This window comes from Cnephaeus nilssonii, assembly GCF_951640355.1.
Source record: "Cnephaeus nilssonii genome assembly, chromosome: 4".
Classification (NCBI taxonomy): domain Eukaryota; kingdom Metazoa; phylum Chordata; class Mammalia; order Chiroptera; family Vespertilionidae; genus Cnephaeus; species Cnephaeus nilssonii.
Genome location: NC_137075.1, coordinates 73,615,887 through 73,638,904, shown reverse-complemented (window position 1 = coordinate 73,638,904; position 23,018 = coordinate 73,615,887). Strand labels below are relative to the sequence as shown.

The 23,018-nt window shown below is 45.6% G+C and overlaps 1 protein-coding gene and 1 pseudogene across 3 annotated transcripts in view; both read right to left on the bottom strand.

Annotated features, from left to right (window-relative positions):
* Window positions 1-402: 402 nt before the first annotated feature.
* On the bottom strand, window positions 403-9,582 carry LOC307098296 (WD repeat and coiled-coil-containing protein-like; annotated as a pseudogene). Its single transcript has 5 exons — window positions 9,304-9,582; window positions 9,103-9,268; window positions 8,837-9,067; window positions 7,459-8,713; window positions 403-547 (listed from the first exon to the last, which is right to left on the bottom strand). The product of its transcript is annotated as a WD repeat and coiled-coil-containing protein-like (transcript).
* Window positions 9,583-19,686: 10,104 nt separating this feature from the next.
* The window catches only part of PELI2 (pellino E3 ubiquitin protein ligase family member 2), a 170,882-nt gene continuing 167,550 nt past the window's right edge, over window positions 19,687-23,018 (bottom strand). For both annotated transcript variants that reach the window (XM_079769545.1, XM_079769546.1), the window contains one exon: window positions 19,687-20,979. In XM_079769545.1, coding sequence (XP_079625671.1) covers window positions 20,413-20,979 — 567 coding nt within the window. In that variant the 3' untranslated portion in view covers window positions 19,687-20,412. The remainder of the gene's footprint in view (window positions 20,980-23,018) is intronic.

Sequence of the window (23,018 nt, the reverse complement as noted above, 5' to 3'; positions counted from 1 at the left end):
GAAGAGCAGTGGCGACGGGCAAGTGCTCTGGAACATGACTCTGCCGCCTTAACTGTTCTCATTTGTAAAAATGGGGATATAATAACAGCATTCGCTCCAATCTCCACTTTGTGGGATTATAGAAAGTAACATACAAAAATGTAAATAATGGGACTTGGCACATGGTGCACACTCCATAAGCCTTTATTGTTCTCCTCACTTTCCCACTCACAGATCAGAGCAGAGGTCAAAGGCCAAGGGACTAAGTAGGCAGCCACCTGGTCAATGACAGTAAAGGGTAAAACATCCAGTGCAATCCTGGCTCCTTTTACCTGTATATACTTGTTTTATGATAACTTTAATCCAGGGACAGTACCCGAGACTCTGTGTGTGCATTTGAAGCTCAGAACAACTCCTGAAGGCTCAAGCCTTGGTTTCAACTTCAGGCACCTCGCCTGTCTGAACGAGGCTGGCATTGGGCTGGTACCAGACTCCGTCACCACCATTACTGCCTGCCATTTGTTCATCACCTACCACATGCCGGGACTCCATCAGACACTTGGTAGAACTGCATATAGGGTCCCCAACAATCTAAGGGGATAGGTATTACTATTATTATTATTCACATTTTAAAGATGTTGGAACTTGGGTCCAGAGAGGTAGTGATTTGCTTAAAGCCAAGTGGACCCAGAGTTTGGAACTGAAACCCAGTTCTGTAAGGCTCCCAAGCCTATTCTGTTTCCACGGCTCCCACTCCTGTGCCTTGTGACATTTGCACAAAGATGACGCGCCTTGGCGGCGAACGCTGCTGATTAAGTCAACTGGCTAATGCCTGCAGCTGCTTTGCTGAACTGCTCAGTGCTTCCCACGCGCCCTGGGCACCAGGCCAGCCCTACAAACACCCCCCGACCTCCCCACGCCCACACCTGCGTCCCAACCGTGGCATCCACGCTCCTGGGCCCCACCTGCAGTGCTCCCCCTCACCCCCCTGCTAATGAACAGCTGACACACAGACCATCAGGCATAACCCTCTGGCTCTGGTCCTACCTGCCCACCACCTCCCGCTCTGTTCTCAGGTCTGGTGACCTTCCGTTTCACCTTCTCTCCGCCTCAGTACGCTCCCTACTTTCTTCTTCCTGCTGAAAAGCAGGCTTTGGGGTTTGTGAAGGTACGAGACGAAGACCCCTCCTCTCTGTCTCCTTTAATCCCCAGCTAGCATTGGGCACGAGAACCCCTGCTCACACCCCTGGAATGAGAGTGCACACACCACCCCGGGATGGGGGTGGGAAGGAGGGAAATGAGAGAAGTGCAGAGGGCTCATGCTGAGCTGCTCTCTGCAACCTCAGGCCTAAGGGGCTCTCACTCGAAGCCCATACTTAGAACACAGGGTTAGTGTGAACTGCAGTTTGGGGGCTGACTTGTGCCCCCCAATATTCATATGTTGAAATTCCAACTCCCAGCACCTCAGAATGTGCCCTTAGTTGGAAACAGGGTGGGTGCAGATGTAATGAGTTAAGATGAGGTCATACTGGAGTGGCCCCTACTTTAGTAACTGGTGTCCGTATAAAGAGGGGGAATTTGGACACAGACACGCTCACAGAGAGAACGCCAGGTGAAGACGAAGGCAGAGGTCAAGGCGATGCCACAGAAGCCAGGAGAGGCGTAGGATAGACTCCTCCTCACAGCCCTGGGGAGGAGCCAGCCTGCCCCCACCTTGACTTAAAGTTCTGGCCTCCAGGACTGTGGGAAACGAGTGTGATTGTGCAAGCTCCCCAGTTTGCGGTGCTTTGTTATGGCAGCCCTAGGAAACACTGCGCTGGAGAGCCGCCCACAGGGCGGCTGAGAGGTCCTGTGATGCTGAGGGGGGGTGCAGACAGAATTGGTCGTGGGAGCATTTTCTGGATGGGCAAAGGGGCCTGTTTCACAGGCGGCCCCATCCCTCCCTGAGGTTCTTCAAAGACAGCTCTAGACCAGGAACAGCTCACCCTCCCCAAAGGCCTCATGCCACGGTCCGGGCCTGCCTGGGGAGACAGCAGTTCGATTTTAAGCCTAGTGCTTCCTCTACCATAGGGACACGTTGTAACTTTCATGGGCCGCGGGCATTTTGTTTTGTTTGTTTGTTTTTTTGTGCGCTCCTTCCCCCACTTAAAAATAACATTAAAATTTTTTGACAACTTCATTAGTGCAAAAACAAGTACCAGCTCTCCTGGATCCATCATTATTTACAATCTTCATTACTATTATACTCATTTTTATCTTCTGATTGTAAGAGAAATTTAAAACGTTTTTGTGGTTCCAGGCACTGCACCTACTGTTCCTATTGGGTAAGTCATCCCTGCCCCACAGGTGAAATGAGAGAATCACCAGGGAGTCAAACATCTCACCCCCGCTGTGTGATATTGCCCCCAAGAAACCGAGTCTTGGCAAGATCTGGGGAGAAGTGTGTTGTATCTCGACTCTCTCCCCATCCTTTAGAAGCTATGTAATCACCGCACAGGTTGCATTTATGTCAAAAAGCCCATAGTTTACCTTATACTTTGCCTTCACCTCAGGATGAACCAAAAAATAAATACTCCCAGGTATAGACAGAGAGCTACAACATATTAGCTGCCACCACCTGCAAGAATGAGACCATAAATCCACACCCTCTCTGCGAGGCAGCCTTCGTACGCTGTCTGGACCATACATAAAACATGCCCCATGCACGGTATTATCAGCCTTCCTGATTTACTGTATATACAGTCTCCAAGTTAAATACCAGCAGAGGCACCTGAAAATATATTCTCACGCAGTCCCTGTCTGCAAACTGCATTGCCCCAGTAATGTCCGCGCATTCATCACTGACTTCCCGATACCGATTGTCATCCCCAGAAATACATCCCTACAGCAGCGCCCCGTGAAATTTGAGCACAGGGAAGGGGAAGTGGAGTGTCCAGATTTAAGGCCCAGGCATTTAAAAAAAATAGTCTCGTGTTTCAAAAACGAGACTAAGCAGTTCAAACAGTGGTATCTGACTCCCTTTAGTGTGGCTTATAGCGCCTTCCCTGATGGAGCATTTGACTCTCTCTTCCTTTTGTGCACGCCTGCTAGCAATAGGAGCAGTGAGAACACATTGCATAAAGGCCCACACTAAATGGCTCTCCCCAGAAACCATCAGGAAGTGTCTGCGTTTATACAGAATTCCAACTGCTTTCTGTGGCAGATCCAGGAGCACAGATTTCTAGTCAGTAACAACCCACTGGAACATAAGAGTCGGGGGCACAAGGCAATTCCCAGTTACAGGTTATCGATACAGAATGGAAGTGGCCCTGTGGAAGTGTACTGGTTTTGCGGATTAAACTGGGTTTGAATTATCAGCTTTATGGCAACTGTACAGATGACATCTTGGCGTGCCTGATTCCTCAAGGACACCGAGGTGGACAATGTTGATTGGGAATTCAATCTCTACCCCCTCCTTTCTAACAGGCCCCTGATCTTGTTAGGTCAGTGGTCTGCAAACTGTGGCTCACAAGAGCCGCGGTTTGCTGCTCTGTTGACTAATGAGTTTGCCGACCACTGGGATAGGGGCTTAATCCACAAGGAACAACAACAGCTTGTAATTATTGGAATCGAGAGTCTAGGTCAGTGGCCGGCAAACTCATTAGTCAACAGAGCGGCAAACCGCCGCTCGAGAGCCGCATGTGGCTCGCAAGCTGCAGTTTGCCAACCACTGTTTAGGTAACTATCCACCTGGTATTGGCTTCATGAGCATGTGCTCCATGGAGTCTAGAACCTTTAAAAAGATAATGTATAGCCCTGGCTGGTGTGGCTCAGTCAGTTGGAGTATCATCCTGGACAATAAATGGTCGTGGATTCTATTCCTGGTCAGGGCACAAACCTAGATTGCAGGTTCCATCCCCAGTCAGGATGCATAAGGATGCATATGGGAGGCAACCCATCAATGTTTCTCTTCCTCTCCCTTCCTCTCTCTCTAAAATCAATTAAAGAAAAGATAATGTATAGAGGGTGCCATGGTAACTCATCAAGGTGTAATTCTGCACTTTCCTGGGCAAGAGCCTAGAAAGGAGGAGACAAGCAATCTGGGGAGACAGCCGCACCAGAAATCAAATTAACCTGTGACTTAAGTCCTCTGTGATTTTGTCTGCTAGCTGCTCCCCACGTGGAGGAAAATCAGAGTAAGAAGGCGTAGAAGATTTCCTTTCAAAGCTCCCTAAAATGCCAGCTCCACTCCATAGCTGATTCTCATCAGAGGAGGAAATGGGAGAGAATGCAGAGAGCTGACGCTGTCAGAAAACTCTGAGTTTGAAGGAGCGAGTGACATCATTGCTTCTGAATGGCAGCAAGCAGGCGCTTCCCCAGGGCAAGGAATCTGCCTAATCCTTAGATTAGAACTCACCTTCAATCCAGTGGCCCAGGATGCTTACCAACCTGGAAAAATGCAGAAGCCAGAGCCCAGCCCACAGCCTGCAGGCACTCTCTCCCTTCCCACTGCCTCTTGCATTCCGGACTGGTATTTATTCGACACTGATTCGACACTGAGGACTCACACTCTCATAGGGCTGCTGATCACAGTGTGGAGATCACACAGTTGACATCAACTCTCATTTCCCTGCTTTGGTTAAGTTGGGCACAATAGATGAAAACTTTTTTGCCTTTTGGTGTAATTCTTCGCTTCTGCCCTCACATTATTCAAACTTCTTTGAATCAGGGTTCTCTGAGACAGTCTTCCCCACCAGTATACCAGTCCCAATTTCTGTTTAAAATACTTGTATGGAAACTGATGGATCAGCCCTAGCTGGTTTGGCTCAGTGGATAGAGTGTTGGCCTGGGGACTGAAAGGTCGAAAGTTTGATTCAGGTCAAGGGCACATGCCCGGGTTGTGGGCTCGATTCCCCAATAGGGAGCATGCAGGAGGCAGCTGATTAATGATTCTCTCTCATCATTGATGTTTCTATCTCTCTCTCCCTCTCCCTTCCTCTCTGAAATCAATAAAAATATATTTTAGAAAACCTGATGGATCATAAATCTATTTTTTTGCACCAACCATGAGTGATTTTATTGAAGACTGCCAGTGAAATGCTGATTATAACATACACATTGAGGCACCCACCTTGAACTTATTACAGGGTCCCCCAGCCCCCTCTTTAGGCTTCACAGTAGTGTGCTTTCATCTCACCCAGAAAACGTAGCCAGGCCTCAGACCTCAGACACTGCTCTCAAGCAACTGAGTACAGACCAGTGGCTTTCACTTCCACGATCCCACCAACTCTCTAATGCATCTGAACCACAAAATGGGCCCTTGCTTCTTTCCTAACCCAGCTCCATTTTCATAAACTATAACAGATAAACAGGAGTCCCCAAGGGTGTAAAATATTTCTTTCAGATAATTTTTAAGGAAATGGGGGGAAATGGCTACTAGTATGGGTTAATGAAGCTTCTATGGCTGGAACAATGGATCTGCAGATGTGCTGACTAGCCACACAGACCGACGGGTTACTCTGCCGTAAGTGAAATTTGTAACTGTGTTTGAAGGCAGTGAGAAGTGCTGTGTCTACCTAGAGTTGGGGTCAGGGCTCTTTCCACTATACTAAGCTGGCCCTTTAGCCCTTATTTATAATAACTGATACCTTTTAGAACTACCCCAATTCAGTGAAATTTCCAACTTTCTGAAATATTTTCTCTCACAGACTCTGTACTGGTCTCTAAGACTTGACTGGAAAGAAAAGAAAAATACCAAAATTAAAGTTACAATTTAAGAGTTGAGCCTGGCCGGTGTGGCTCAGTGGCTGAGTGTCGACCCATGCACTAAGAGGTCATTGGTTGGATTCCAGTCAGGGTACATCCGCAGCAGGGAGCGTGCAGGAGGCAACCAATCCATGTTGATGTTTCTCTCATCGATGTTTCTGTCTCTCTCTACCTCTCCCTTCCTCTCTCTCTAAAAACAATAGAAACAATATTTTTTAAAAAAGAGTTGATTATGAGGAGAAAAAATAGGGTATCCTATATAATAAAGAGGGAATATGTAAATTGACCCTCACACCCTCACACAATATGGCCGCCCCCATGTGGTCAAAGATGGCTGCCCCCATGTGGTCAAAGATGGCCACCACAAGATGGCCGGCAGGGGTGGGGGCAGTTGTGGGTGATTAGGCTAGCAGGGGAGGGCAGTTAGGGGTGACCGGGCCGGCAGGGGAGGGCAATTGAAATGACCAAGCCTGCAGGGGAGGGCAGTTGGGGGGGACCAGACCTGCAGGGGAGGGCTGTTGGGGATTACCGGGCCAGCAGGGGAGGGCAGTTGGGGGCAATTAGGCTGGCAGGGGAGGGCAGTTGTGGGTGGTTAGGGGGTGTTCAGGCTGGCAGGCAGAAGTGGTTAGGGGCAATTAGGCAGGCAGGCAGGTGAGTGGTTGGGAGCCAGCAGTCCCAGATTGTGAGAGGGAAGTCTGACTGCTGGTTTAGGCTTGATCCCACATCCCCGAGGGGTCCCAAATTGGAGAGGGTGCAGGCTGGGCTGAGGGACACCCCCTCCCTCCCCAGTGCACATATTTTGTGCACCAGGCCTCTAGTTTTTTATTATCCCAAAACTGGGGGGGAGTTTCAGGGGAGAAAATCAGGAGAGGCAAGAGCAGGAAACCACGCTTTAGTACTCACCTGTTCTTGGCATTGTACTAGTAACATCAGCACACATCCAAGTGCGGTCTAGAAGGGTCAAAACACTGAAATGTCATTTGAAATTTGCCCAAGGCCAGTTTTTAGGAGTATCTGAACCTTGGCCAGGATTTTCTAAGGAAGCAAAGCAATAGGGTTAGGTGTAAATTCTGGGAGGTCCAGCCCACATGATAACTAATTCCTGTTCTAGGGAGCCCTGGGGATAGCAGTCAATGGGTTTTGATCTTCCTTTGAGCTCTGGAGATTCCTGCTGGTTTGGACTAAAAAGAATATCCTGGAGGGTATGCCCTCCTTACCCTCATCTTTAAGCCAAGGGAAAGATCTGTGACAGTGCTGAGGTACCTTTTAAGTGCTTCTAAGACAGCTTTACCACAGCTCTGGGCTAGGGACAGAAAGCCTCAGAGAAACCATACAACACAATCCATAGGGCACCATTATATTCCCTTGTTCTGGGAATCCCACCCTCAGACTAAACCATACCTCATGACTATGTAAGCAATTTCTGAGACTGTGCTCTGAGCTCTGAGGGTGAATCTCAGCCTGGGGGAAGGCGGGTAAAGTGGTTGAGCCAACCACAGAAAGTGCTTCACCTCCGTGCCACAGTGAAAATCGGGGGAGTCCATAGTAGAAACCAGATCTTATTTGTAATGGTCTCATCTGAAAAGCTATGCAGCAAATACTCTACAATAAGCACGTCAAACGCATGGGCCACGGGCCGCATGCCTCATTTATTTGGCCCGTGTTAGCCTTTGAGTTTGACATGCTTGCTCTACAAACAAGTCTCAGGTCCTATTGCCTCGATGGTTAAAATACCTGGTGGCATCTAAACTTTGGGCTATTAGGTCTCTAAAGATGTCGAGAGAAAGAGACAGAGTCTCTGAAGATATTTGACCTGGAGCTGCTGCATCTCTCATGACTCTCTCCTGTGAGGCTGCAAAAGTGAGCGGGATGAAGCCTTCACTATCAGCAGAGAGTCACACAGCATTTCAATAGGAGTGAGGCCGAAAGTCTGCTGACCTGTACTGAGCCTTAGTTTGCCACTGCAGAGAAGCACGTCTCTTTTTCCTTTTTCAACAACAGATGCTGCCTAGCGTTTCTGGTAAGAGAGGTGGACATGAGGCAGATCCCGAGAGCGTGGATCCACGGGAGAGGATTTCTTTCCACAGAGGGAGTCTGTGAGTTCAGAAAGACGTCGCTGTGCTTCAGTTTCCCAGAAAAAATTTCCAGTTCCTTAGAGAGCTGATAAGTTTCCTTTTCCCGTTGTAAGTTCTTTCTTTGAGGAAAATGAAGAGGTTCCGGGGAGCTGGTGTAGTCTGGTGTGCTGCTGGATTTGGGTAGCGTCGCTGACTGCTTAACAGGCTGGGCATCTGGAGTTTCCAGGGCTGTGGGGTCCTCACAGACACTGGATGGAGGGCTTTTGAATTCTTGAATAAAGGGCCTTCCAGGCCTTCCACCTTGACTACTGCTATTAGCTGTTTACAGAGCCCTCTGTTTGGGTGACAGATATCTGGGGAAAGACTTGCAATTCGCTTTTTCCTCTCTGCTTTATGTAACAGAGCACTGAAAGGAGTGTAGCCACTCTGGTTTTCACTCACTGTTACCAGAAATTCCTCTTTCAACATTACTTCTCTAAACATCAAGCGGATGATATACTCATCAGACTTTGAAGAAGGAAGAAGTGTTGAATCAGTGGATTTTTGTTTTCCTATCAAAATTAATAATAATTTCTCTGTCAAGAGACATATACCTTTGGGTCTTTCACTGCTCTCTAATTGAATTTGCTGGATGTTTGGCATACATGATGGATTGATAGAACAGATAAAAATTATAAGTATTGGAAGCCACTGCCACAACCATTGCTTTAAGATTAAATGCTATTAGATCAGGAACTAGATGCCTGAAATGGTGACTCTTTTGGTCCAGGTCACCTCTTTCTCAAAGGTCACAAGGACCAAGTGTGAAGAACCCAGGTCAGTTCCTGTCAAGTAGTCCTTTTTTCTTAGACAAATAAGGGCATTACCCTCAGACTTACATCTACTGACATGTATATGAGTTAGGTCCAGAGGCTCTGAACAGGAAGAAAAGGGACACATGGATGTGTCAGAATTTGTTCCCTAAGAGGCTGGCCCTTTATCCACAGAAGGCATCCCATCAGTAACTGGTGAGCTATACAGACAAGTGTCTTCACTACTAGGTGGAACGTCAGACGTTTCAGATGCACATAAGCCACAAATCTTATTTATTGGAAGTTCAGTGGCACTGACGACCTGTGAGTCCACAGTGGCTCCGATGGAGCGCACATCACTGACCACATCAAACACTGGGCAGGCGGAGCACCTATGAGGAGTCTTCTGAGCACGGCCCCTAGTATAGGCATGCAGGCTGCTGCCACCTCCAGCCTCTGGCCATCGTGGGTCCAACATGCACATCAGGCCGGGTGTTGCTGTCCATTTTTACCGGGGAACTATCACAGTGAACGTTTTGGAAGATGGAGGCATCATGTGCAGTCGACACAGTCAGAACAGCCCTTTTTGGGTGCCACACACAGCTTTGGGGAGGGACAGGGTGCGATTGTCTAATCTCACAGGTCTGAGACACCAACGGCTTTCTGGTTTCCACAGTACTGGGAACAGCTGCCACCCAGTGACATGCTGCCACCCAGTGACATGCTGCCACCCAGTGACATGCTGCTTGTGCTGGACAGCGAGCAGAGAGGGCATGTCAGCTGTACCAGGTGGGGCCCAGGACACCCCATACACATGCTCAAATTGTCCAATGACCTTTGAACCCCCAAAACTTGGCCTCTCCACTCTGAAGCTGTACATCAGTCAGGACTACCTGCTTCCCATCAGTCCAGGCAAGGCCGTGAATTGGGTGTATTGCTTGATACAAGGCATTCAGCCCTCTCCTGAGAAGTTTTCCTTTTCCCAGCTCCATCCTTTCTGATGAAGGTTATTTAACGTGGATCCAAAGTCCACAGTGGGTACTGGAAGCATCGACTCCAAGGCCTCTGATAGGCGAGCGAAGCTCTCATAAATCTATTTACTTGGCATATAACTTGTCTTGTGTGGTCAGGAAATGTGAAAAACTAACCTAAAGTACATAATGAACTGCAGGGATCTAAACTATTTAGCTTTTAAAATTCCAAATGTTCCCAACAATGGAATCGATTGCGTGGCAGTTATCAATAGTGTCGCTCCCATGTCCTTGTATTTGTATGGAGGAAACTAATCCCCGGCCTGGGAATACTGGGGATGTGGCTCTTTTGCAAAGTCAGTGACATTAGAATTGTGACAAGAGGGGGGCCAGAGAGAGGTTCTCTTCTTAGAGATGTTAAGAGTGATGAAGTCCTAGCTGGTTTGGCTCAGTGGATAGAGCTTAGGCCTGCAGACTGAAGGGTCCCAGGTTCAATTCTGGCTAAGGGCACATGCCTGAGTTGCAGGCTCAATGCCCCCCACTCCTAGTAGGGGGTATGCAGAAGGCAGCCAATTAATGATTCTCTCATCATTGATGTTTCTCTCTCTACCTCTCTCCCTTCCTCTCTGAAATCAATGAAAAAAAAAAAAGAGTGATGAATGTGTCTGCAATGCAGTTGCAGACAACACATTGGCAAATACAATAAATAATTTCTTAATTACCAGGACAATGGCAGTTTTACTGTAGTTATGTTGGAGACCATTTCATTTAGTAGGAGTTGACTCCTAAGAGGCATGTACTCAACTTCCTAATTTTGCACTGGGGAGTTATTTATGAAACAACCAATTGGAGCTGGAAAGACGCCTCAATGCGAGGTTAATGGGCCACACTGGAACCAAAGGGCTTGGGACAGTCACCGAGGCTTATGAGCACAAACCAACAGCTACGTGCTCATAAGCCACGGTGGTAACAAAAGACATGCAGCTGTATGAAATACATGTGCCAGCTGCTACCACGGGGCATGAAAAGGTGCAGCAGGCATCTTTGCTTGCAATGGATCACTTTTCATCCTGGATTCCACAGAATTACCTCCAGTTCCCTCTGACCACATTCACCAGAGGAAAAACGTAGCTGACATTAGCTTGATGGTTACACAACATGTGAATGTACTTAATGCCATTGAATTGTACCCTTAAACATGACTAAAATGGCAAACTTCATGTGACATATATTTTAACTCAATTAAAATGTACTTATCAAGCTTTTAAAAAAAGGTATTATATGTATGATATGTAGGAACTATGCATATATATATGCATATACATACACTAGTGGCCTGGTGCACGAAATTCATGCACATCAAAAGGGAATTAGAGGAAATATTTTAATATTGCTATTTGTCAGGGACACAGGCAGTCAGTGTCACATCCCTGGCCAGGGATGCAGGCAGGCAGCTTCACCTCAGCACTGGGTGGGGATGCACACAGGCAGCACCACACAGGCAGGTAGCATGACGTCAGCGCTGGGCAGGCCTGCGCGAGCCTCTGCTGGTGGCCACTTCTGCCGGGGGCCGCTCCACTTCAGCACAGGGCAGGGATGCCTCGGGCCTGCTCGCGACCCCCGGCTGGGCAGCCTCCAGGCTGAGCGGCGCCACGGGCCTGCGCGCGCCCCTGCCAGTGGCCGCTCCCAGGCCAGGCCTGACCAGTTGTGACTATTACGTGCCTGACTGGTCGTGACTGTTATAGCGTCTGGGCTAATTAGCATACCCCTCTATTATTATATAGGATAGGCCATTGGTATGTCTTCTTTGGAAAAAGGGTCTAATCAGTTCCTCTGCCCCCTTTTTAATTGGGTTGTTTGTTTTATGGCTATTGAATTATGTGAGTTTTTGTATATTTTGAATATTAACTCCTGATCACATATGATTTGCAAATATTTCCTCCCATCCCATAGTTTGCCTTTTCATTTTGTTGACAGTTTCAAGTGAGGATCCTAATTAAATTTGTAGCTATAAATTTTCCTGTTGTCACAAAACCATTCAACCCTGCCAATTTTTAGTCTAGCAGGGGCTCCAATGATTAGGAAAGTATTTCCTTTTCTGTCACAAAACACGAATTCTCTGGAAGCTCAGAAGGAATGATTTCATGCCCTCTGGTTTTTTGTTATGGTTGCTTCAAAGGTTGCAATACAAACTCCCAAGGAAAAGGCTGTTTCCGCCCCTAAAAACCTTAATCATGAGGGTGCGAGCAGCAGGGACGGTCCTTCAGCCAACTCCGGTCTTATTCTTCAAGTGAGACAAACGAGCCCTGGATGGCCTAGGACCCAGGCTCCCAAGGCCAAACCACAGAGCCCCACACTGAGAAATGATCTCATCCCCACTCCAGAGCACTTCGGGATGGTTTCTCTTCTCTCACAAGATCTTTAGTTCTTCCTTTAAGTTTATTAACCTCGACACAGAAGAGAGTTCTGAGGAAATTGTGGAGGCCGGAAGTGCAGGCTCAGGTGGCTGGTTGACTATGTGCTGTTTCTGCTGACTTGTCCTTCACACACACACACCCTCCCCAACTCCTCTCCCCTTCCCTCCTACCTCCTGCCCTGGTGATTCACCCACACCAGTCAGAAACTCAAGGACAAAATATGCTTTTCAAAAGCTACATAGTCTACGAGGAGGATGATTTTAACCGGCCTCCCAGATACAGTATCAGAATCACTTAGGGTGTTTTTTCTTCTCCTAAATTATGGCCATTCACTGACGCCCTCCTCCTAACATGTGCAGTCCCATGTGGATAAGCACCCACTCCTTATGGAGATGACTGGGGCACGAGTGACAGAATTTCTACAGAATGACCAGTCCCAGGTGCTGGGGCTTACATCCGATCCATGCAGGTCCCGGGGCTCCCCGCTCACGGCGGAAACCGGAGGTGCTGTCCTTCCCGGCTCTGCCACCTCAAGGCCAGGTCACCCCATCACTGCTCAGCCAGTGCCAGCATTTGGGGTGTTGGGAGGGTCTGGGAGACAATAGGGTGCGGGCGGGTTGAGGATGCAAAGCACTAAATGTAATTTGCAAGCATTGTAATAGTCTTATCCAACGTGGGCACTGGTGTGGGCACAGGACAGGGTCTGGAGACTGAATGGCAAACAGTGGCAAGTAAATGATGCCCTGCTTTATGAAAAGAAGAAGCTCCTCTTTCTTGCTATAGAAAAGAGAGAACACACGGGAATTAAGACCACCAGTGACTCTGAGGTAAGCTGGCTACTCTCTGAGAAGTTTGAAAACATGTGCCAAGGCAGAATCATCCTACCTTTGTGAAAGGGAGGTGGCCGTTTTCTTTCTAAAAAGGACTAGGAGCTCTGGGGTTTTCTGTTTGACTTCCTTGCTTTGTTTCCTTCTGACTTATTCTACTGAAATCATGTGGGTCTGGAAGAGAAAGAGGACAGACACGCCACCACTAGGACAGGTGGTGATAATGGAGAGGAGTAGGATGTAGGCACCTACAGGGCGAAGTATGACCAAGCCAGTTAGATTCCTTTAAGCGCTCGGCATTGTCTGTTGTCAAGATGTCACACCCTATTTTCAAAGGCAATTTCATGAGCTTTTCAGGACTTAAAATAGCAAATCAAATAATTACACTAATGCCTACACAGACCTGTTGGGGATGTTTGATATTCGCATAATATTTTAAGTTCTTTGCATAATTGGATTAAGCAACATGAGCACACAACTGCAGAGCTCAAGGCCACGGTCAGACCAGGAGAGACCAGCATTAGCAAACAGATTAATTCCTGGGCAACCCAGGGAGAAAGGAGTTAAGGTTTGATCTAAGGCTTATTTTCAAACCAACTCCCAGTTACGTTGAAGATGGATCTCTTGGAACGAACCACTGGAAACCAGGGTATACATTGCACCCCCTTCATCGTTGCTAGTGTCCCACCGAAGAAAACATGCTGTTGAAACTGCTGACCTGCCAAGTGAGAAAGCACCTTGATCGAGCGTGGGGAGAACCGACAGCCCATTTTGGAAGAGTTTGCCATTGTTTCCTTTGGGTAAATGACTTTAGCACCTTTGAGCAGGGGCTGCCTTCCCTGCACTGTGAAGTGGCTGTTACGTCTATCAATCACGCAGCAGTGCCACGAGGCTTATTAGTTCATGTTCGTGTTAACGTCCTGCAGCTCTCAGGCAGAAGGCCTTACAGAAACACAAAGCAGATGTATATTATCTAAACATCTGCCTCCTGCAATGGCTCTCCAGGAAGTGTTCATTGCTTTCGCACAAATGATTCCTCCAGAAGTGGCTGCTTTTGTCCAGGTCTTTCTCGGCCGATGAATCATTCCCCCTCCTTTCAGTACAGACTCTCTGTGCAGATTGTACTGCTGGGCAGCGCTGTCCATCTTGTCCCTGGAAAGGTCGCTGTGGATGCTGCACCCCTGGGAGTGAGCACTGCAGTTACAGGCCTGCCCTTTTCCTCACCAGTCTGCCCTCTTCACTCTCTACTCCCCAAAGCTGTTATAAGTTGGCTTTTCTTTGGGTGCTTAATTTTTCACGTGGGCATGGTACATCCGACCCAAGGGCTTGGTGTTTTCAAATTAGGCAGTAAAAACAAGAGAAATCACTTAAAAGGTTATTAAAAACAAAGAAAATGCAAAAAAAGAGGACTGGTCCAAGTTTGTTCAAACTTATTTTGATGACATTGAACTAACTGAATTGTTAAAGGTTATATTGAAGGTGATTTTTGCTACTCTTAATGCTGTCCATAATTTTGTTAAAACTCTGGCAAGTACCCGAGAGCACACCGATACTTATTCCTACAGAAATTCCACAGTTCCAATATGTATCTGCTGGGACTTAAGTAATTTATTTTCTAAACACAAATAGATAAAGAAAATGAATAATAAACTGTCAACATATTGTTTTCAAAGGTTTTCCTCTTCCCATCTTTTTACTTCCACTTCAATTGTGAGAGTATATTTTTTTCTTTGCTTATTAGTCTTCAGTGCTCTTGCTGGTGGTTATGGGAGTCTTAAACGTACCCAGGATATGTTTAATCAGGTATTGTGAGATGCCTATTTCTGACATACTGAATAGGACCTTTTGTGCTTGGCTTCTTTCACTTCACATGTTTCCAAGTTCATGAATGTTGTAATATGTATCAGTTCATTAATTTTCATAGCCACGTAATATTCCATTGTATAGATACATGACATTTTATCTGTCCATTCATCAGTTGATGGACTTTTGGGTCATTTCTACTTTTTGGTAACTATAAATACTGTTATGAACATTCATGTATAAATTCTGTGTCAACACATTTTTAATTCTTCTGGGTATATACCTCGGAGTGAAAATGCTGTCACATGGTAGCTGTATAGTCTACCTTTTGTGGAACTGCCAACCTGCATGTTCCAAAGCAGTTGTACAGTTTTATAATCCCACCAACAGTGTAAGGTTCTAATTTTTCAACAAATTGCCAATACTTGTTACTTTTTCATTTTAGCTATCCTAGTGGCTATAAAATGATAACTCATGGTTTGTAGTTCCCTAATGGCTAATGATATTGAGAATCTTTTTATGTGCTTATTAGTCATTTGTATGTTTTCTTTGGAAAAATATCCAAATGTTTTCATCATCTTTAAACTGGGCTTTTTATTGATAAGTTACGTATTCTTCACATATTTTGGATACAAATCCCTTATCAGGCATATGATTTACAAATATCTTCTCCCATTTTGTGGGTGTCTTTTTACTTTGTGTCCTTTGATGCATAAAACATTTCAATTTTGATGAAGTCAAATTTATCTTTTTCTTTTGTTGGTTGTAGGTCTCGGTGTTGTATTTAAGAAATCATTGACTAATCCAAGGTCACAAAGATTTACTCTGCTTTCTTCTAAGAATTGTGGTGTTTGCCCTTTGATCCAGTGTGAGTTAATTTTTGTATACTGTGTAAGGTAGGTAGGTGTCCAACTTCATTCTTTTGCATGTGAATATTTAGTTGTCCCAACTCCATTTGTTGAACACTGCTCTTTCCCCATGAATACTGTACCCTTGTGAATGGGATGCATCTTCTTACAATTATAACTATCTTCATCCTTAATAACACATCTTACAACTCATGGCATGATAGATTTGCTCAAGTATGGAACACTTAACTCCTGAAATAAAAGCCCACATAAATGTGCATTTTCTTTTGGTGGAAGTGAAAAATCTGTCTCAACAATACTAAGATTCTTTAAATATCAACGTGATGAAAAAAATTATCATAAATACATATATTTTCTTACGAAAGACATCAGTTTAAGGCCTGAAGGCTTACACATAATCCTTGTGTTGTTAAGTGTGAATGAAGATTTTCACCAAAGTAGCAATATGACTTTAATGGTCAGAAAGAGAATCCATTAATCCTACAAGCCAGGTTAAGATCTCCTAGAAGTTAGATTTATTTGACAGGGATGTAATGTCACAAGAAATAGTAATATAAGCACCGATGAAGTTTTTTTCCATAAGAAAATTAAGGGGGTTTTCAGTGTCCAGATTTTAATACATCCGCACTGTGTGGAATATAAAACAACAATAAGCTTAAATACAAGAATCAAGTCTGCTTTTGTATTAGCTTCCTAGTGAATGTCCTGATGAACCCAGGATAGCCACAGAGTCTGAAGACAACCACTCAGAAACATACTGAGATCTGTTTAATAGTTTTTGAAGGTTTTTCCTGTAAAATGGCTTGTATTTCCACAGGTACAATAGTGAAGAAATAAATTTTTCAATTTGACATGAAATATAAAAGAACAGTTTTACAAATATAGCCATAAAATTTAACTGCTCATAACACTATACATGGTAAATATGACCACCCCTTAACTTCTAGACTATTTAATACAGGGAAGCAATTTGTCATCTCCACTAAAACAAACAAACAAACAAACAAACAAAAAAACCCACAAAAAAACAAAAAACCCCAGCTTCCCTTTCATTGAGTTTATTTTGTTTAGAAAGTTAAATAGAACTGGAAAAATATTTGCTTTTCCCTATCTTCCTCTAAGGATTGTTCATGAGGACTAAAATTTACTTGAGAGGATGTAAGTTTTATAAAAAAGAAATACTGAGAAGTCTTGTTTTACTGCTTCAATAATTCTTACACTCTTACCAAAAGATCCTAGTCTCCTCATTGGCCTTTGACTGGGTCATAAAGAAGCGATCACAGGGTGGCTCCATTTCCAGCACCGATGACGGACCTTCATACCTTCAGCCCATGGAGGCTGGACTGTGGGGATGTAAGGTTGACAGGCAAGGGAACGGAGCTGGACCTGGCTTAGAATCAAGGTTCCGTGGCTTGTCTATCAGAAATTCCATGTCACAAGGCAGGATCACTCGAAGACAGCTAGGTAGTAGCCAGCATTAACAATGGTGTGATCATAACTCTTTCATGCAAGTCCAGAGAACAGAATGGCTTTTAAAAACAAAAGAAGTCTATCAAAATCATAGGACGGCAGGTGACAATTCTGTGACCTGTGTCACACTTAAATCAAGATGTGGGAAACATTTCCCTTACACTCTCAAAAGTGCCCAAACAACAATACTGAGCTCCCACATCACAGGAGTTGGAGTTTTTCTATGTAAGCAAAAATAAAGCATTGAAGCTTTATGAAGCACTCTCAACTCTCCTGATACAGTATATGGCAAAACTTAAAAATAATTTCCCTATTGATACTGGAAATAAATTCTACTACAATCATGTGTATGCCAGTTCCTGGCATATTTCTGCATCCAGATTCATTAGTCTCCTTAATGGAGCCCATCATTTTTCCAATGGCTTTCTCCTTTCTCTAAACCCTAACCCTGAAATTCTATAACCAGTTATATCACGTGGCTTCCCTGAGGCACAAAGGTACCAAACTCTATAATTAACTATCAATGAATGATAAATATGCTCTATTTATATTAAAGGATTTTAATTCTTTGGGGCCACAGTGGGGGAAAAAACCCAGAAAGCTTAATACTCTGCAGTGTGAACTGTAGCCCTTTTTGCAAAAAGCATAACCAAATAAGGGAAATGTTAAGAGTTGCAGCATGCATGACCCGGCAGCACCGATTATTAATAAAAAATTCTGGACTAGAAAAATATTGAGTTGTAACCCCATTCACTCTTTTTTTTTTTTTTTTTTTTGGTAGTAAACAACTGGAAAAAAAATACCAATGGGAATACATCACTGGGGCCAAACTTCTGGAAACCTATTCACAAAAGGCATTTTGGTCAGGCCGAGATGGGGATAATTGGTCAGTAATTTCCTATGAATGCACATAGGGGAGTGAGACTCACCCTTCAATGTGGTGGCAAGCAAGACATAAAAACAGAAATGACCTCTGAGAGGTTACCTTTTCTGAACTAGATTACTCTACTTTGGTGATTAGAGTTCTTTATTCCTACACACTGACACTCTCAACTCTGAGAAAGAAATCTCATTAGCCAAGATCATAAGGGGATCTGACTAGACATGGCCAAGATGAACATGGTTTCCTTTTTGCAGACTTTCCCCCCATGCTGTGGTGTCCTAGGCAGGTGGGAGGGATCTCATGTGGAGATCAAAAGACGAGATGTAGTGCCTTCCAAGAGTTTGAAATTTATTTTCCAAATTTCAGCTTCCATTTAGCTATCCAAATTTGCTAAAAGTCAGAAACTTTTCAGGTTGGAAGATAATTTTGTTTTGAGGCATATGTTGTATGCAGAACTGCCAGACTCCTATATAGTTCTTGAAATGGAAAATTATATCAGAGCACAACTTTCTGGAAAAAAAGTTTTTTTTGATAGGCAAAATCCAGTCTTTCTGGATGCTAGACCATTTACCTTACAAAATACCTTTAGGGTATCTAGAGTCCTCAAACCACCTTCTAGCTCTATAGCAAGAAGAGGGACTGTGTGCCTCCTTTACCATTTTGTGAAGCCCGAAGAATCACAGAATGAAAGGACACACTCTATCAGTGAAAGCTAATCACTGGCGACTCTGGCTAAATTAAGAGGCATTTGACGTATTAGTTAGGCAACCCCATTGCTTTCTTTTCTGTCTGCAGGTAGAGTATGCTACATAGAACAGGGTAAGCGATCAGTAAGAGGACTGTCGTTGGATTTTCACATCACTTAAAACCTACCAAAACAAAAACATCTCATCCTACACAATAGTCTCCATGGAAGAGTAAAGCTATTTTATAACAGAGGCTGAACTTCTTATACATTAAGTCAAGTTAAACAGCAGCAATCAAGAGTAATATAGCTTACCACTTTAAGGAAAAGGACATTCAAAAATGGGTCAGAACAATTAAAAATAGGCAAAATATTTGCCAGTAGGCAAAACAAGGAAAAACCAATTCAAGTACAGATATAGTATATTAGAACCATATAAATTAGATATCTTTATAAAGGTTAAAAAATGTAGTATGAATGTGCAGTGGTCAATTGAAGAGGATGTTAGCTTAAATAAATACTTGTTCCATGTGGCAGGGACCCACCATCTCAGCCAGCTCTGTCCTGTAGGATTTCCATTCTGGGAGCAGTGATGCTCTGGTACCACACAGAACGGGCACCCACGGATTATTATTCCAAGGGGAAGGGAAAAAACAGAGAGGGTTGGAGGGGCTCATCTGAAATTTCAATTTAATTATTCCTCAGTAAACACTCATTTGCTCTCTTGAAATCAGGAATTTCAAATTATCTCTGCAGATGTACCACTTGGTGTTGTGTATATCTAATGATCACATTTAAATGAAGCTTGATTTGCAAACATTTTCAAAACTTCCAGGGCTCTGTAAGCTGCGAGGGAAGGTGACAGATGGCGGAGAGGGAGTAGATAAAAACGCCTGTGTCATTGTGACGTGTTGCTCTTAGGCTCACAGAATTTTGGCTTTCTTTAGGAAGAAAAGTAAACTTATGAAACCCCAACGAGTGGTTTTATAAAGTAAAATCTCACTTTTAATCGCTCTTAAATCTTAAACAATCCAGTAAGCAAATAAACTTGGTATTATAGTACCTAGGCCATGTTTACTGCTGTAATAATCACCCTCAGTGAATGGATTTTCAAAAGTTGCTACATTTTAATAAACTGAACAGTTCTGGCCATGCACGATGAGTATCGGGGATGAAATATATTAGAAATAACAAAAGGCAAACTAAAAAGTTATGGAAAGTTCTTTGTTTGAAATGCCAAGGTATTTGGTGAATGTGTGTATAAAATAACTATATTCCACCAAAGTTAAAAAGAAAACAGGACAACATATGAATATTCTCTCCCCCAAAAAGTAAGAAAAATAAATCAGAAAAAAAGCCCCAGATTTCAAAACCACCACCTGTGCCTAAGGTCTCCTGTCCATTGATAACATTTTATAGAGCTACCCTTCGGTATCTGGTCAGATTCTAGCCTGTTGTATCAAGTATTTTCAGACATCGTAGGTCTTTCAGGTAACACCTACACCCTGCAGCACGGACCATGGCATATTACGAGCCAACAACTTTTGAATAAATTTCTTCATTTGGAAAATATGATTTAAAGTTTTATCCAAGGCTACAAAGGGAAAAAGACTTGTTAAAAACCCAAGGTTGAAATAAAAGCATGGCGCTTTAAGTCCAATCATTACAGAGATCATGTGGTTAACCAGGCCGATTTCAAGGACGATGCCGCTGTTTGGAGCATACAACACACCACTGGTCTCAAACTCCCAGCGCGTCTCCTCACCACGTTCCCCCTCCTCCCAGCCTCGGGCCCCCTCCCTTAATAAACAACACTATAAAAAGGTAAAATCGAGAGTTAGTGGCAAAAATCTTCACAGTAACTTGTTAATAAAGTCGTAGATGGCTGCCAAGGGCATCAGTCGACTGGACCCTGGAAAATTAATTTGATGCAGTTCTGCTCCCCGGCCAGCTGCGTGGCACAGAAGGGGCAGGCGGCATGAAACGCGTGAGTTCCGTGCGGCAGCGGGATCTGAGACCAGTACTTCGCAGACTTCTCCGAGCACACGTGTCCACATGGGGTGAACGCGTGTGTTGGCGGTCCTGCGTCCACGTAAAATCCTGCCTCACAGCCGAGCCACAGAGGCACGTAGGGGCCCACAGTCCTGCACATGGGACACTCCCGCTCGTTGGCCTCCGTGTCACTGCGGTGGCCCCAGTTGTGGTAGCCGTGCACGTGGCCGCAGCTGAGGTAGGCCCAGGGCTGCTTCTCCTCCACCACCTCCTTCCTGTTGATGCTGGGGAAGGCCAGGGTGTTGAGCCCCACGGGGCACTGCGGCCGCGCCGCATTGATCTCCTGCCGCAGGGCTTCGATGTGCTTCTGGGTGGGAGCGTGGAAGAGGCCGTCAGCTGTCCGCCAGAGCAGGGTGGCCCCGCACAGGTCGATGAGGGAGCCGTCCTGCAGCACGTTGGTCTCACTTTCCACCTAGAGCAAGTGGACAGACAGGCCTTTAAAAAACAAAATTTGGCAAAGCGCTGACATTCTCTCGATTCAAAATAAACACGTCATCTTTGAAGTAAGCATGGGGAGGCAGTTTATCTCACTAAAGACAGGACTGGGGGAGTAACTTACTCTCTCTGAGCCTCAGTTTCCTCTCTTGAACACTGGATATCCTATATAATAAAGAAGTAATATGCAAATTGACTGTCACACCCTCACAAGATGGCTGCCTACGACCAGGCCGGCGCAGGGGGGTTAGTGAGGGACGACCAAACAACTGACAGCAGGCTGCGTGGGGTGACCAGGCCGGCAGGGGGGGCAGTTGGGGGCAACCAGGCCAGTAGGGGGGGCAGTTAGGGGCAACCAGGCCATCAGAGGGGGGCAGTTAGGGGCGACAAGGCTGGCAGGGGAGGCAGTAAGGGGTGACCAGGCTGGCAGGGGGGGCAGTTAAGGGTGACCAGGCAGGCAGGCAGGTGAGCAATTAAGAGCCAGAGGTCCAGGATTGTGAGAGCAATGTCTAAACTGGGATCGGGCCTAACCAACAGTCGGACATCCCCTGAGGGGTCCCGGACTGGAGAGAGTGCAGGCTGGGCTGAGGGGACCCCCTCACCCCATGCACGAATTTCATGCACCGGGCCTCTAGTACTACATATGCCACAGTCGCAAAGCCTTAGGCACAACCTGTGTAGCTGGAGGTGTCCAGTTAATGTGGAGGTAATTTCAATGAGCACAAATCTCCTTACATTTTTTTCCTCCTTAAGTCAATAGCACAGTTACCCTCCGATCTCATCAGGGGCCGGAGATGTCCACCCAGTCCATCCAGTGATGACCACACGCATTTTGCCACAGCTGATCAGAGACCCTGTGGGGCTCTGCCATCATGACCGCGGTATCCACGCGCCTTCGGTGACTCCTGGCTCCCAACAACTCACCTTTTACCCTGCACTCCTGAGGGCCAGAGCACAAGTGTTCAGTGGGAGCCTTCACTTTGGGAGGATGGCTGGGGGCTGGGCTAAGCACCGAGGTGCTCACAAGACTGATGAACAGCTGACAAGCACAGTTGGGTCAGCAGGAATCTGACTGCTGCCTCAGCCCGGGGCATGTGCTCTAAGCCCTGGGGTGCAAGACCAATAAAACCTCATCCCCACCCAGAAGAGCCTTGTTCTTTAATAGTGGGAGCCACACAGGCTCCAGCTAAAGGTCAGTAAGGTGTTGCAAGTGCTATGTGAGGCCACATCACAGCAGTCCCAACGGGGACTCTGCCGGGGTCTGAATCGAGACTCTGTCACTTTCTAGCTCTGTGACCTTCGAGTCTCAGTGTGTCAGTTTTCTCTTCTGTAAAATGCAGATTAGGGATTGTGAGGGTTAAAAAGTCATTACAAGTAAAGTGCTTGGAACAATGTCTGGCATGCAGTAAGCACTGCATAAATGTTTGGTACCATTACTCTGATGATGGCAAAGTCAGAGGTGGTTTTTAAAGGGTTTTCCTGGAACAGAGATTTGAAAAAGATGTAGTTAGGAGTCAGCAGGTGGGAGAGGAGGCACACCAGGAGGAGGCAGGAGAAGGCCAAACACCATGTGCATTGAGGGAACAAGGGGTTCAACAAGGTACAACAGGTAGTTGAACATGGCTGGATGGGGTGCAGGGTGTTGTGGGGGCAGGTCAGGAGTTCCAGGGTGGAGAGATCAGTTGGCCTCGGTGCCCAAAGGGTGTCCCTGGACAGTTTTAGGAAGTTATAAAACAACGATTTGCCTTTCTAAAAGGTCCCTTCCAGAAGTGTGGAGGCCGGATTGATGTCTGTAACTGGAAGTGGAAACAGTGGGAGCTCTCTCTCTCTCCAGGCAAAGAGGGTGGGTGCAGCTCAGCAAAGAGAATATCAGGGGCACAGGTATTAGATGTGGAGGAACTGGACTCACAGCCCTCAACTCTGAATTCACGAAGAAAGGTTTTTACGTATCTGGCTTCACTGTCTATATAGAACGGGGCTTTCCGGGGACAGATGATCTAGAAGAAATAGCAGATT